This window comes from Megalobrama amblycephala, linkage group LG4 (genome assembly GCF_018812025.1).
Source record: "Megalobrama amblycephala isolate DHTTF-2021 linkage group LG4, ASM1881202v1, whole genome shotgun sequence".
Taxonomy (NCBI): Eukaryota; Metazoa; Chordata; class Actinopteri; order Cypriniformes; family Xenocyprididae; genus Megalobrama; species Megalobrama amblycephala.
Genome location: NC_063047.1, coordinates 5861386 through 5878559, shown reverse-complemented (window position 1 = coordinate 5878559; position 17174 = coordinate 5861386). Strand labels below are relative to the sequence as shown.

At 37.7% G+C, this 17174-nt stretch overlaps 1 protein-coding gene and 1 long non-coding RNA gene across 3 annotated transcripts in view; one reads left to right on the top strand and one right to left on the bottom strand.

Annotated features, from left to right (window-relative positions):
* Nucleotides 1-2197, bottom strand: part of efnb1 (ephrin-B1) — a 37892-nt gene extending 35695 nt beyond the window's left edge. The window contains exon 1 of the mRNA XM_048187022.1: nucleotides 1111-2197. Within this exon, the coding sequence (XP_048042979.1) occupies nucleotides 1111-1229 (119 nt within the window). The 5' untranslated portion in view covers nucleotides 1230-2197. The remainder of the gene's footprint in view (nucleotides 1-1110) is intronic.
* Nucleotides 1-17174, top strand: part of LOC125266408 — a 218076-nt gene that overhangs the window by 180098 nt on the left and 20804 nt on the right. For both annotated transcript variants that reach the window (XR_007184486.1, XR_007184487.1), the window contains exon 6: nucleotides 9745-9861. This is a non-coding gene — a long non-coding RNA (uncharacterized LOC125266408). The remainder of the gene's footprint in view (nucleotides 1-9744; nucleotides 9862-17174) is intronic.

Here is a 17174-nt window from a genome sequence, read left to right as displayed (position 1 = left end):
AACCCTTTTGAGTTGCCTACCAAGACGAGCCTATGGTGCCCAATATACTGTCTAGGTGCCCAAAAACTGCTGGCAGGGTAGGCAACCAATTAGGTTTTGAGATACAACCAGTATTCCACACTACACACAAAGGCTAAAAACAAGGACAAACCATCATGTTAGTCAACTAACAAGTCAAAATAAAAAAATCGTTTTAGTTATGATATAGATTTTTTTTTTAAACTAACGTTACTTAACTTTTTTTTGCAAATGCAAAACTCAAACAACAAGCTTTCTTTATGATTCTGTTGAGTCAGGCTTCAGTGGCGTCTCGAGCCATTATTCAGGTTAAGTAAACATGTTGGACGCTCCTTAGAACGTTTTATGAGCTGCAATCAGAGAGACTTTATGAGCGTCTAGGAAACCCCTGCTTAAAAACCTATTAACTCTCTCGACACAACTCTGATTTGAGCAATATGACAGGCGTAAAGAGCCACCAGGCCGCCGGGATTTGGGCAGGCCGGTGGCGGAGAGTTAGCTCCCCTCGCCTCTCCTGGGAAAAGAAGAAAAGATGGACACGCCGATAGAGAGAGAGTGTTTAGTGCTAAAAACAACGAGGAACAGTAGCAGGTCTAACGTTATTTGTAATTTTTGAAAGTACTGCATGGAGATATAAGGCCCGCGTCAAGGCCACATGTTAAATTTGTGTGTCCGAATTCGTAGTTTTAAAAAAACCCCAGAGATTCTTAAAAAAAAACAACAAAAAAAACAACTACGATATTTCGCATAAAGTTGTACCAGCGTGAAATTATTGTCGAATCCCCGCTCAACAAGGGATTTTTGTGAGTTGGTGAGATGCGGCGGTGGAGTATGACAGCTGTGCGTTATATCCCGGGAGAGCGCGCGCGCTTGCACGGTCACTTCAGGCTCGAGCTCAACGTGAGCTTTCATGTCATCGTGCCGGAGAGCGAGCCGTGACAAGAGTAACGGAGCTTTTCAGATCGGATTGCTCAAACTGTATGTCTATTTCATGATCAATACAAGTCGAACTGGTACTATCGCGAAAATTTGAGACTGTGATGCATTTCATACTCTTTCTAAGGGATTTTAAACACGCGCTCGTGCACTTACTTGGGATTTTGTGAATTCCACACGACAGACTCCAGTGATTTGGCTGCGGGTAACGCATATCTGCACATGGCTGTCAGAATCCAGAGGTAATATTTCCACGAGCCGTCACTTCTAGCCATCTTACAGGGTTCTCGGAGAGAGACACAAGCTAGCAAGAAGATAAGATCCTTCTTTCGATCGACTGTACTCCGGGTTACCGAACCACATGCAAAAGAGTAGGTTAGGCGTCCAAGCGGAGGGGCTCCATGGCTCAACTTCCAAATCCAATTTTTCTAGCGTTGCCTGGAGGGGAAAAGGTGTCGCACAACGTTGCACAGGCGGATTCTGGGCCAACGTTTCTCTATTACCAAAATCGCTGCTACCTTGCACTTAGGTAGACTGCAGCGCGTGACTGTTTTATTGTACTCATCTATTAGTGAGCTAGTAGCCTTACAAATGGTCAAATCGCGCCAGATAGGGGGTGAGTGACATGAACACAGGTATAAGAACCATCAATCCCGTGTTGGGGTTCGGGTGTGTGAACAAATCCGGTCCTGATCATGTGTCAGATTTAAAACTAGACTCCTTTCGCGTTTGATCCCAAATCATAGAGATGAGCTTTGGATATGCAACAGTTTTTGTCCGAAATTTACCGACCTAAATCCATGTTCAAAGTGTCCAGGAACAAAGCTTAACTGTCAGTCGCAGGACTGCCAAAAATATCTGTCCAATTCCATTTGGATTCTCTTTCAAAAAATACACGAAAAGTAAACTCCCGAGTTTTGCGGCTTCTTATTTAGTCTGATCTGGCGTTTCAGTGCATGCTGATAGACGGGATCTCAGCTACTGTCCGCTGCTGGCTCGTGTGCCAAAAAGAGCACACAGTTTCGTCTCAATGATATAAACAGATGGGGAAACTCCAGCAGCTCGGCGCTTTACTCGCTTCCTCCGCGAGTTAATGACGCGTCTTTTAGCCTTGGATCTTGTTTAGAGTTGTTCGGCGCTCGACCGTGGATCCGGTGCTTCCACAGTCAGTCCCGCACACCGTTCACAGCGCAGTGACTCGAGATCCATCATCTCCACTCCCACCGAGCTGCTAAACCCCGCCCCGTTCAGAAACGGACCAATCAAGGTGCACGTTTAGGACGACGTCGCAACATGGTGTCCCTCTGTGTACAGCGAGTTTCGGAGAAGTTCATCTGCAAGACTGATGTTTTTTTGTTTTTTGTTTTTTTAAATGTATAGTTTTGTTTTTTTAAATGTATAGTTAGTCTAGTCATTCTTTTAAAGATAAGACGTTTTTGAAAAAGTAGTTGAGTTTAAGATACCCACTGTCATCTTTTTTTTTTTTTTTTGTGAAGATTTACTATGCCGCAAATGAATGTTTTCTTTAGACATCGTATAGCGAGACAGACTGCTTGTTACTATGGTTACTCCGTATGTTTTTCGTATGTTCGTTTCCCCTCTCAGTTTATAATTTTCGCCAAGATATGAACTTCTGGAGTCATTTAAATACGTAAGTCTGTTTTACATTCACAACACATTACGGCTTACAGCTGAAAACACGGGTCTTCACCGTATAAGCGTTTAATAACAGATTTAGGATCATTATCCCAAAGACATTCAAAAGAGTGACACTAATGATATTTGATGGTCAAACAAAGATAACGCTAATCCTTTCAGTAGTCAATACCGCCCCCTATCGGCTATAAAAATCATTTTAATATTTCCATCTGTAAATGATTTCCTGTTTTTTGGACTTTTATTTCGTTTTTATTTTGTGGTTCTTTTAGTAGAACACTACCATATAGTTAGAATATACTGTACAACAAGGTAAAATATGAAGTGAGTCAAAGTTAAGCTTGTTTTTTTCTTAATCATTTCTGCTGGCAAATTACAGGTCTATGGCTAATTTGTGTGTCCTCCTCCCTGAGTAAGATGTGATTCTGAGTGACATATGGTGTCCTGTCAATCTACTATACAACCGGTCTGTGTGTGTGTGTGTGTGTGTGTGTGGTTTTTCAGAGAGCCATATGTCTTTAGAAGGGTTAGTCCTCTGGCTAGTGTTTAGATAACATGAGTGTGGTGTAGCTTTTACTCTTTGAGCTCTCGTGTGTGTGAAATGTCAGTTTATTCATTACCCACATTTAGATCAGGTCTGAAAGACCAGCCACTCATTAAGAAATGATATATATGCAGTCATGCGATCTGTTTAAGGCTGAACGTCATCAGCTCTGGCAGAAAGAGAAGTTTGTGTTCTGAGATAGATAACTTTTACAGTAGTAGTTAGCAGAGGCATGGTTTTGGTGTTTTCTGTGTGATCCTTTGTGCAGTTTTGTGTGTAATAATGTTTCCATGTTCTTTTGCTTAAGTACAAACATCTGACCTTTTCTTAATTCACCAGTACACAGAGCTAAATATAGCCCCCCACCTTAACCTGGCTATTATTAAGACCTTTCAGCCAGTCATACACCCTCTTTTTCCTCTCATTTTGCTTTAATGTGCTCTTTGTGTATCTGAGATGATCTGACGTTTAGTACTGCCTGAACTGAAATGTTCGTAGCAACAAGCTCAGAGAGAGCAAAACCACACACACACCCAAGAAGAAATTACTGTCATGCATTTGTCAGCAGCTATTCACTAATATGTCCACACTGCGGTCTGAACACAGTTACTAATAAACCTAAAGAACACATGGACACACAGACCCACACATACACACATAATCACTTTGGACTTTGCATACAAAGTTTATAAGCACATACATGCATGCGTATATATTATATATAGTATAAAATAAAATATTTAATGATTTATATAAAAAATACAAATGTATAATATATAAAATATATAAAAATGTAATTTATTGTTCTGATGGCATGGCAATGGATATTTTCAGCATCCATTATTCCAGTCTTCAGTGTCACATGATCCTTCAGAAATCATTCTAACATGATGATTTGGTGCTCAAGAAACATTCTTATTATTATCATAGTTGAAAACAGTGTTGCTGAAACGATGTTATATTTTTTTCAGGATTCTTTGATGATTAGAAAATTCAAAAGAACAGCATTTATTTGAAATAGAAATCTTTTGTAACATTATAAAATACTGTCTTTTCATTCAAGTCAATGCGTCCTTGCTGAATATAGGTATTAATTTATTTTAAAAAATTATGCAATCTTGCAGACACCCAACTTTTGTGTGCGTGTGTGTATGTATGTGTATGTGTATATATATATATATATATATATATATATATATATATATATATATATATATATATATATATATGTATATGTATATATATATATGTATATGTATATGTATATATATGTGTATATGTATATGTATATATATATGTATATGTATATGTATATATATATATATATATGTATATATATATATATGTGTGTGTAATATAAAATACACACACACACATATATCACTCTCACGGACCTTCTCCGGTTCTGTTCCTGGCTGGTGGAATGACCTACCACGCTCTATCCGAGCAGCTGAGTCTCTAGCCATTTTCAAAAAAATGCTAAAGACTTAAAGCACTTACGTACTGTTGTTCTCATGTTGTTTTGATTGATTCTACTATTCTCATTTGTAAGTCGCTTTGGATAAAAGCGTCTGCTAAATGACTAAATGTAAATATACATATACATATATATCATGATCATTTAGATGATATTATATTGCGTTTAAGATCACGTGGCAGATAAAACAATGTTTTTTGTAGTTTTTAATTTGAATTTTTATCATTATAATGTTCATTTCAATGTTTACTTCTAGATTCAGCTTTCAAATTAAAAATAAACATTATTCCAGCATATACAGCACAGTGTGTGTAGTACACACATACAGTCAATCTATATAAACCCTGTTTTCCTGTGCACACATGCTTGAGTGTTAAAATCTGAGCATTTGGCAGCAAAAAGTTCGGAGCAAAAAGTTTGGATAAAGTCGATTGGGTGGTGATGGTGGCTTAACGTGACTCTGCCCTTATGAACTCTTCCATTTCCTCCTTATATTACTAATTGACATCATTGTTAGTTAAGCTAAGTTAGCATTCATATCTGCATGTGTACAAAGGTGCATGTGTTTGTGCATGTACGTGTGGGCGAAGGCCTTACATTGTGTAATGTTGAATTTGGTTTTGGTCCAAAATACAGTAGATTAACTAAACAATGTTTTGGAATAGTCTCACTGGGGAAGGTGAGCGTATGTGTGTGTGTGTGATGACGAGGAGGTGGAATGACTGTAATGGAGGAACTCAGGAGGGTGTTGATGGAATATTCAAGCAGATAATAGACCAATTTCACACAAACCCCCCGCTCCAGCGCACACACTTCTCTCTCTTATTCTCTCTCTATCCTACACTAGTCAGTAGGGAATCATGAATGACAATCCAACACTGCCCCACCCAGAAAGCCCCCGATAGACCCATTTCAACACACTGAGAACACAGCATTACAACAAAAACATTTGCTCGGCCGAAAAGAGACACACACCTACACATGCATATACAGGCTAGTTAAAAAAGAATTGGAAAAACTAGACACCTACACGTGCTCATGGACCTGCATGCGGTGTGCCAGTCCTCCATGAGTATGTGTATCTGGGAACGCTGCCATAGGCAGATGATCTGGTTGTCACGGTGAGCAGTGGGTTCAGAAAACTTCTGTGTGTCAGTATGCTTGAATAAGTGTGTGCGTGCGTGTCTGAACCGGTAAACTTGCCGTGAAATTGTGGTGGCGACTGTGACGGATCTTCATTTCCACTCTGACAGTGGTGCTCACACACACACATTACTACCTTTGTTCTTAGACAACAGGTTGGAGAAAGAGAAAAATGTGTGTGTGCATCTGTGTGTGTGTGTGTGTGTGTGTGTGTGTGTGTGTGTGTGTGTGTGTGTGTGTGCTTGCATGTATCAAGTACTAAATAAAAGTCGTGTTAAGTGCCCTTAATGATTGTTTAAAAAACCTATTATGTTCAGCAAATGGATCCAGTATTGATTTCATGTCATTATACGAGTGTCCATGTCTCAGGTTTGATCATCTTTCCTGACTCTTAAATAATGTATTTCTAATGGACTCTACGCTGCACTTACATACTCCATTTAAACGTGACAGGATTCCGATCAATCACCGATCAATAACCTTTAACCTCGGCATGCAGGTTGCTCTAAACCACAGATCTGCATTCAGTTCAGACACAGAGTCGGCTGGGTAATAGTTTTACATCTCAACAGGGAGATTTTTGTTGCATTGTGTCATGGCTAAACCTACACGCAGACCTTCCAGTCTTTCACTCCTCAGTTTTCGCATAATTAGCTTTATTTGTGGTTTCTTTTGAAATGTTGTCGGCAAAGAAATATGTCAAGATTTTGGTGTATAAGGGGATATGTTAGGTCATATTTATGCCATCATATAATATTTACATTGAGAAAAAAATTATCATAAGGGTGAATAAGAGAAAGGTTAAGGGATTGAGTCTGGTTATAACAAGTTACATTAAAGGTGCCCTAGAATTAAAAATTGAATTTAACTTGGCATAGTTGAGTAACAAGAGTTCAGTACATGGAAATGACATACAGTGAGTCTCAAACTCCATTGTTTCCTCCTCCTTATATAAATCTCATTTGTTTGAAAGACCTCCGAAGAACAGGCGAATCTCAACATAACACCGACTGTTACGTAACAGTCGGGATCATTAATATGTACGCCCCCAATATTTGCATATACCAGCTCGTGTTCAAGGCATTACACAAGGGCAGCCAGTATTAATGTCTGGATCTGTGCACAGCTGAATCATCAGACTAGGTAAGCAAGCAAGGACAATAGAAAAATATGGCAGATGAAGCAATAATAACTGACATGATCCATGATATCATGATATTTTTAGTGATATTTGTAAATTGTCTTTGTTAGCATGTTTCGTTAGCATGTTGCTAATGTACTGTTAAATGTGGTTAAAGTTACCATTGTTTCTTACTGTATTCACGGAGACAAGACTGTCGTTATTTTCTTTTTTTAAACACTTGCAGTCTGTATAATTCATAAACACAACTTCATTCTTTATAAATCTCTCCAACAGTGCGTAATGTTAGCTTTAGCCACGGAGCACTATCAAACTCATTCAGAATCAAATGTAAACATCCAAATAAATACCATACTTACGCAATTAGACATGCTGCATGACGAACCCTTTGTAAAGATCCATTTTGAGGGTTATATTAGCTGTGTGAACTTTGTTTATGTTGTTTAAGGCAAGCGCAAGCTCCGGGGGTGGGGAGCACGAGAATTTAAAGGGGCCGCAGCCTGAATCGGCGCATATTTAATGATGCCCCAAAATAGGCAGTTAAAAAAATTAATAAAAAAAAAATCTATGGGGTATTTTGAGCTGAAACTTCACAGACACATTCAGGGGACACCTTAGACTTATATTACATCTTTTGAAAAAACGTTCTACGGCACCTTTAACAGTCGCTGTATAGTTTCTCTGTGGGTGGCGTAAAAACAGTGCCAATTTAATTAAATTAGTGTTCTATCATTTTTAGAATTGTTAACATTAAACTTAACTTAAATCAAAGGTAATACATTGTGCTAAATGTTTTTATAATTTACAATCTTTTCATACTCAGTTATTATACATTATCTCAGTCAGGTTCAATAGACCTGAACATTGTTTTAAATGGATTTTACAATGTAATTTGATAATCAGTCAAGAATGCAGTGTATGACAAGAAATTCAGTTGTCATTTCATTTGAATAAAAATTTCAGTTGTATTCTGTTGGTCTACTGCATGTTTCATTGTTTACATAAGCTGTTTCCACAGATATCTACTTTTCTGTCCAGAGAAATACAACAATAAGATTGATGAACATGTGTTTCATGCTTAATGAGAGTGCATGATGAAATGTTCTTCACTGATCATTAAAAATCTATTAGTTTATAGCTTCTCAAACCACGGCAGACTAACTGCTCAATTCATGAATAAACAAATGAATACACACACACACAGAAAGTGGAACACTGCTCTCAACACAATTATCCAGAATTCCTTTGTAATTTAATATTTTCTCGGTCTCTCTCTTTCTCTCTCTCGCTCTCTCTCTCTCTCTCTCTCTCTCTCTCTCTCTCTTTTGCTTCCTGTATCTCTTGAAGAATTAAAGAAAATCTAGTATGTCATTTTGTTCCGGTTTTTAATGATGGTCACACATCAGCCAGCAGGTATTAGCTTAGACATCTGATGTAATTATTCTGTAACTGTGTGTTTGAGTGAATCTGGTTGTATACAGCCCAATACGTCGGCACTGAGATGTCTGGTTACAGATATCAGTCAGAATTATCTCCTCTTTTCTCTGTCTGTTCTGTTTTTGTAGTGTTGCCTGCAGCTATAGTCTGTGATAGATAAGATATTATCATGAAAGTATCTGATGTGATTGCGAATGGCTGTTTTGAGGGAACCATGTGAATTACATCACCCTCTCTTTTCACATTACAGATAACTGTGATGTTTTATGTGCTACGCAATGGTTTCACGGCAGAGACGATTTCACAGTGTGTACAAAAGAACATTTTTCAGTGTGCACGTGTGCATTTGTGGATATATTTTAACGAGAGTATGATTTTGAGTGCGTGTCCGTACAAATGAGCATGTGTGTGTCTTCTGTAACTTGAGCTCTAACGACTGTCCTGTTTCTTTAGCACCTGTCATTCATTTCTAACCCCACAATGACGGCCGTGAACTCCTCAAATGGTTTTTTGTGTGTGTGCGCACATAACGATGTAAGATGACAGTGAACAAAACTTCTATATTCATAAGAACGGACTAACATCACTCACTCAACGTTTGCACACACAGTCGTGTTTTGAAATTCCACCGCTTACCGAAAGATTTGGTGAGGTTAAAAATAAACCCTGCATCTCCCTTTCAACAAAACTATGTTTTCTAATGTCTGTAATAATATTGAGAATTTAAACATTACGACAAGTACAAAAATACCTTATTTCGAACTGTCTAGACTCTCTGACTACAGAGATATGGACACAGACACGTAAACGGGTTCCAAGGATTGCGTGAAATGAAATTTCTGTAAAACACAAACTCCCAAGAACTTGCTCTGAATTTTTTGGAAGTGCTCTAAAATCGTATTGTGTCTGAGGTTTCTGTTCTAACGAGACTGAAATACAATACAAGCCAATTATGTTCACAAGCTTAAAGGTGCCAAGCAAGCAAAGGACCCTGTCGTTCATTAACCCCACTCTGTTCGTGGTGTGTGTGAGCCTGTATGTGTTCATTAGTGGGTGCAGTAAAGCGTGTCTAAGTGGCACAGTGTGTAAGTAAATGGAGCTGAACTGCCTCTCAGCTGTGGATTTAGGTGCGTGCGTGTGTGAGAGAGAGCGTATGTTTTTTTTTTTTTTGTGAGAGAAAGGGGGGAAAAGTAGTTTGCCTTTTCAAAGTGAACTGCTTTGTCGGTGTAGTTTTGCCAGTGAGATGTGCGCGTACCTGGCGAAGAAGCTGCTGAACCGCATTTACACATTTTTAAGACAAGCTCCTCTCCAAACAACAGTTTTTAGGAAGCAAATAAATGCAGAATGTGTATATTTCAGACTGTTCATGTGTGTTTTTCTCTTGTTCCCCAGAAGTGAGGGGACAGATGTCACAGATTGAGCCGGCCCCCCTCCCACTGCCCCGCCTCTTCCCCTCCCTATCAAAGGCCTGGGAGTGCCGGAATACACATCAATCATTCTGAGTGACAGGTAGGAGTGTGTGTGACATTGTGGGAACATGTATAGTGTGTGTTAGTGTGTGTTCAAACACAAGAATTCCTCTGTCCAGATAAAGGCACTTTATCTGCTGCTGTCTGCCTGGTCAGACATTATTTACTACTGCCCATCCCCGCACACACTCCCTCTTTTAAAGAGGACAAAATTGCCCTTCTCTCTCCCTCATTCTTTTTTAAAGTACCATCGCTTTCTCTTTCTTCCTTACCTGAGTATCTGCGTTAAAATGTACATTTTCTTTTTCATCAAAGTACCCTGAATGCATATATATTGCTTTGTTTTGACTTCATCGATGCTTTGTGAATTAGCAAATGATGAAATTACTAATTGGACTCACATGGACTCATATTTATAATTTTATGAAGTTCAGAATTTTTTTTTTTTTTTTTTTCCATTAATACTTTTATCTGAAAAGCCATGTATTTGGCACTTGCCAAATTATTACATTTTTCAGTGTAGTATACAGTTTTACAGCCTTATACAGATTAAAAACTATTACATATGAATGTCATGTAAAAATATTATGAGCGAGAGTCACTTTGGAGTTGTGTTAGTCTTTAAATAAAGTGCCCAGTGACTGCGGGGGCGAGGTTAACAGATTGCTTCAGGCAACTACTGATGTTAACAATCTATTTTAAGTCATGCCAGTTAGCAAAGAGACAATATTAAAATGTCATTTCTCATGGATGTCATAAAATGTCATTTTTTTCAGCATTATAGCTTTCATCTCTCTATAAAAGGTATGCTGGATTGTGCATTTGAACTGAAAAGGGCGAATCTAAGGTCATATGGATATTTATATCCATCCAATCAATGGTAGCGGAAAGTTAAAGGAAAGCAGCAATCTGACTGGTTTCCTTCCTGTGAAGGAGCCATTATGGGAGCCAGATTTCTTTTAGAGGGATTTATTATAATGATTTTGTTATTTTTTTTAGCTTAGTATTTATTTTTATAGTTGTTTCACAGATATATTGTACTTATGTAGAGTTTCTTATGCTCACCAATGCTGAATTTATTTGATAAAAACACACAAAACAGTAATATCGTCTAAGGCATCATTACTCCAGTCTTCAGTGTCACATGATCTTTCAGAAATCATTCTTATAAGCTGGTTTGGTGCTCAAGGGACATTTCTTATTATGAATTTTGAAAACAGTTCTGTCTAAAAATTTATACTTTTTTTTCAAGATTCTTTTTTTTAATCTTTTATTCATGTTATGTCTTTACAGTTACTTTTGATCAATTTAATGCCTTCCTTTCAAAATAAAAGTATTCCTGTCATTCAGAAAGAGAAAAAAAAAAAAACTGACCCCACACTTTTGAACAGTAGTGTAGATTTATATGAGATGTAATGTTGGGTGTCTGCAATGTTGCAGTTGATCATTTAATGTAGAGTCAAGTTTGTAATGTATAGTTAATAGTTAATTTAGTCATACATACTCATAGTTAATGGTTAATGTAAACTTATGTTTGTAATGTACAACAGTCAGCTGTCTTGTTAAAACATAACCGGCTGAGTTTCATTTACCTCCTCCCTCTAAATGCAAGTTTATCATCTTTTACTCTTTGATTTTGTAATGTAATTATTAAATCAGAGTAATGAATGTTGGGCGGTGCATGTAGGAGGATAGATTGAGGTTTGAATTACTGTACTTAGAATATACTTCTGTTGAGGTCAAACACACAGTGTCACGCCTCGGTGCTCACCAAGGACACAGAGAGGGAGGGTGGGAGGAGGAGGATGTGGAAAGGTGAATCGCTGAAATAGGAGGAGGACACTGGAGAAAAGGGAGTAAGAGGGTATGATATGAACCCACTCCTGACCTGTAGTATCTCACTGAACATCACTGACAACTACAGTTGGATTAATCACCGGCCCTCTCTCGTTCTGTCTCTGTCTGGACAGATGTATTACTGATGTGGACAGTAACTCATATTAAAAGCTTTGTTTTTGGCCTGCTAAGAAGCTTTAGTTAGTAGGTTTAGTTACTCAAAGGGCTGAGATGTGATTATTGCAAATCAGACTCTCACCGATGAACAATTTGCATACTATTGTATATGGTGGACAAAATTTCGCTTAGAACATCCCAGATCACAGTACAGTTTTGTGGCTAATATTGCCCCCAACAATTTTGTGCTAAGATGAGAAACGGTATGCACACATTCTTTTTTTCTTTTTTTTTTGCCCAGAAATATGGCAGGGAATGAGAATGAGAGGCACTATAAACTAATAAATATAAAATAAAAATATAAAATAATGAATTTTAAGGTTGTGAATTTAGTTATATGCTAACACAGGCATGTAAACATAAACAGTAAGTGGCAAAAAACGCCCTGTTTTACCACTTGCTTAAACTATGTACTTTCATGTATCTTTCCTAGAAAAGAATGTACCTTTATTGGGAAGTAGAATCCTGTGAATTGGCATTCAACCTTTGACTGGCTGTGTGTGTGTGTGTGTGTGTGTGTGTGTGTGTGTGTGTGTGTGTGTGTGTGTGTGTGTGTGAGAGAGAGAGAGAGAGAGAGAGAGAGAGAGAGAGAGAGAGAGAGAGAGAGAATGAAGTGAATAGTTAAGAAGCCTAATGATGTTGCAGTGCTAAGCTGTTTCTCTCATTACTCTGACTGACATTTGAATGCTAATCCTGAATTAGCTGGTAAACTATCTAAGTGTTTGAGTGATGACTTCATCAAACTTCACTCCATCTGTGTGCGCCTGACAGTGATAGATAAGAACTGTGGTTGCATTGTTGTGTTTTCTTAATTGAGAAAAAACATCTTCTTCTTCTTTATTCATACAGAATGAGTTTTTTTGAGAAAGTAAAAGTGTGCACAGTTTCCTGTGATGGTTAAGTCTAAGGGTAGGGGTAGTGAAGGGCGATAGAAAATACGGTTTGTACAAAAACCATTACACCTATGGAATGTCCCCACAATTCACAAAAACAAACGTACATGTGTGTGTAGTGTAGCTTTCCACACAACTGTTTTCAACACTGAACAGAAATGTTTCTTGAGCAGCAAATCAGCATATTAGAATGATTTCTGAAGGATCATGTGACACTGAAGACTGGAGTAATTGTTGCTGAAAATTCAGCTTTGCCATCACGTGTATAAATTACATTTTTAAAAATATTACAATAGTAAACATTTATTTTCAATTGTAATACTATTTCACAATATTACTGTTTTTCTGTTTTACTTATCAGCCATGGTGAGCATAAGAGACTTGTTTGACCCCAAACTTAATATATTTCCTCACAAGACCTGATGAAAATTACAGGATTACATATAAGGATTAGTTCAGCTCTGGATAAGGATTTGTAGCTGTTATATTTTAGAGCTGAGTATTACTAGAACAGTGTATTTTTACTCACGACCTAAATGTTGTCCGTTACTCTGGGAACCACAAGGTTAAAAAGTTTTTATGAAAATGGACACGTTTGTCCAGCATGCATGCTGACACAAAAGCGCAGCATAGCTAATGTCAAGTAGCCAAAACAGAGAAAAATAAAACATCCTGAGGTCTGTATCCTGCCTTTTTGAGTATGTGTGTGTGTGTGTGTGTATATAATTGTGTCTGTGTAGGTGAGTGTGTGTTTGTAAGAGCTATTATGCTTTCTGTTATTAAATTCTTGTAGAGGAAGGACAATATCCAGACATCCAAATTTAGCCTTGAAGGTCAGGGAAAAGGTTAGCATGACTGAAAAAAGACCCAAAAATTCTTGTGTCTATGTGTGTGCGTTTGCAGGTGTGGATATTTGCGTGTTTGTTCAGGTGTGGGAGTGTGTGGACGAGCATAGATGCATTTGAGTAGACTTACAGTAGTCTAAAGTTTAAATCTCATACGATACGGTTTAATCGCGCTCACTCTTAAGTGTTTACCGCTAATTGAGTACAGCGGATTCTGGCATGGCTGTTGTCACTTGGCTGTTCAGTGGAAACGTATGACCTCCATTATGTCATTATGCCATTATGTCATTATAAACTGATTTAAAATCAGAACACAAATGCACATTGGAAAAAAACATACCAAGGTCATCTCACAGCTGCAACGTGATGAACCTCAAAAATATCCCGTAATTTCAGCCTGTATATCGCTCTCAGCAGGGCAAGTGTGTGTATTGCATGTGCTGCAAGAGATGTGGGAATAATTACGTTAATGTCAAGCTTCTGGAAATATATCCAAGCTGAATGTGTAATTTTAGTTTGCCTTGTAATGTAATTTACATGGTTAACTGCAAACATTCCAGATGTGTATGTGTGTGCGTAGACAAGCAAGTGACAGGTTATCTCTGTTTACAGCTATCTTTATAAAAACACATTCCTCTGTTTCACGCACACACTCACACACACATACACCCTGCTGTGTCAAAGACAACAGCTCTATACAAACTGCACCTGTCTGACTCATCTTACTCAGAGTAGGGTCTCACCTGTCCATGACCTGACTACTAAATCATACATACGTGCACACATGTACACATTCTTAGCACACTAAATCAACACAACTTTATAAATATGCAGCCGTTACTCGCACACAAGATTACACACAAAGTGAAACATGAGTTTAAACCCTTACAACCTTCTTTCCCCACGTTCCCCCACAGACACTGGCATGCACATGGGCACTTAGGACAGGGTGATTCTGACAGGTGACCATAAACAATGACTATTTGTGGCTTTGTAGCATAACAGACATATCTCTTCCCTGCTCTCAGGGAGTTTTTCCTTGCTGAGTGCCACTGTCACTCTTTCTGAACTGATTTTAGACTATTGGTGTTGTAATAAAAAAAAAAGGCAAACAAGTACATCAGGATTGAGCTGAAGCAACTGAATAATACAAATCAGCATTTTTATAAACAAATATTTAGTTTCATAAGGGTGAAACATCACTCTTAGGGACTTATGCTGTAACGCCAAAACAACATTCCCATGAAATTTCTTACTTCAGTTGTCACATTCAGATTATCTGGTGTTTTTTTTGTTTGTTTTTTATGAAAGTCATGAAAATTCCCAACACAGTGTCATTCTCAGTTTTCATATTTAATAATATCATATTTAATGTCTTTTTTGTAAACAAGAACACTAATTGCAAAATAGTTTGTTGTTGTGGAAATTACATTAGCTGAAATGATTTTAAAAGTTTAGAATCAGTAGAGAAAGAAGTCTCTTCTCAACAAGGCTGCGATACTGTAAAACCAGTAATGTGATATATTATTACAATTTAAAATAACTGTTTTCTATTTGAATTTATTTTTAAAATGTAATTTATTCCTTTGATGGCAAATCTGAATAGTCATTACTCCAGTTTTCAGTGTCATGTGATCCTAATATGTGTTTTAATATGCTGATATGCTTGTGAAAATTGTGATAAATTTTTTTCAGGATTCTTTGATGAATAAAAAGTTGAAATAGAATGTTTTAGAATATTATAAATGTCTTTACTGTCATTTTGAATCAATTTAATGAATTGTTGCTAAATAAAATGTACATTTCTTTATATTTGTATTATATTTATTTCTTTATATTCCTTATAAAAAACTTATTTACCCCAAACCTCTGAACAATAGTGTAGAAATCATATACAAATATTAAGATGGTTTATGATTATTCTAGTCTTAGTTCAGGTAGCATTATAGTTTTAAACTGAATTTTTGTAGAAAACAATAAAATCTACTTTAAATTTGAAAATGAGCTCCTGTTGCGAGATCTCACTAGAAAAAGCTAGTGAACTAGTCTGACAAAACAAGCCCAAAATAAGCTACTAGCCCCACTAAAAGAAGACCAAATAAGTGGCTTCTGGACCCAGCAAAAATGCTGAAATGCACACTCACGCACACACACACACACACACACACAGAGAGAGAGCGAGAGAGAATGCCGGCCACCTCACTCACAGTGCTCATTCAAAGACAGGCAAACACCAGCTACATTCGATAAAAAGAATGATGTTTTAGTGCAGATAAAAGTTCCCAGAGAGTTTCCAATGAGAGTGTGTTGAATTTGCACAGTTACGGTTCTAGTTGTAATGAGAATCGGCAATAATCTTTTCTGTAAATATCCTGTTTAATAAAGGCCTCAACTTGACATGGTCTCTGAAAACTGACTTCATTATCATGCACACAGCCCCTGACAAAACATCCATCAATTAAACAAGCCCATCCCCCACCCCTCCTCTGGTCCCACCCCCCCACTGAGAGCTCCCAGCATGCTCTCTGAGAAGCATTCTTCCTTTTCTTTCCTTATGTTATCAATGTTCTCTTCTTCTATTTGTTTCTTTAGCTTTTGCAATTGGCCGGTTCCATTTTTCAGTGGGAGCAGCGAGCACTGATGTTTCATATTTTATGAGCGGTTTCAGATTCAGTTCAATCCCAGCAGACCCTCACTCTGTGTCTGTCTTCAGTTTATTAAGACATTGAGGAGGGAGTGACAGTGATTAGAGCTTGTGTTCTATAGACAGAGACGCTGTAATGGGACAGTATTTCATAGCCCCGTACTGAATAGAGACAGTTTGTTTCTCATTTCCTGTACCACTTCAGCTCTCAAGCCCAATTTCAGCTGTTATTTAGAAGAGGTACTTTCTCATCTTCTTATTTATCTGCACAAGCGTCTGTCATGAGACATTATAGTCTGTCATGGCGACGTCATATTCATCTTATGATTTATCCATGTTGTATTTAATAACGCACTAAAAGTTTTTCTCCTGAATCTGTGACAGTATCTTAATCTTATTCCTCTGGAGAGTTAATTTAATGTTGCAAAGTCACGCATACACTTACGCACAAATGAAGACACACAGATTCTCTTCCAAAAATTTGAATAGCAGGATTATTACGAAAACCTGGCAGGAGATGAGAGAACAACCTGGCTGTGTGTGTTTAGGGGTGATGATGGGGGTGGGGGAGTGATATCAGCGAGGAGGAGACCCAAAATCACGCAGCATGACTCTCCTCTCCAGAGGGGAAGAGAAACAGACTGATATACACCTCGTCGGTCTGGGGTCATTGTGTGAGTTTAGGTTAGCTTTCATCGCTGGAATGATGAACTGTCTGCAATATTCCATTTGTTCTGGAGGAAAGAGAGAGAGAGAGAGAGAGCAGAACTTTGATCTATCTGCAGTAGATCAGATTGGGAACCGTTTCATTATTCTGCATTTAATCTAATGCACACACACACCTTTCTTTCTTTCTTTCTTTCTTTCTTTCTTTCTTTCTTTCTTTCTTTCTTTCTTTCTGCTCATTTTACTTATGTACTTAATTATTTATTTATTTACTTGCTTATTTATGTTCTTT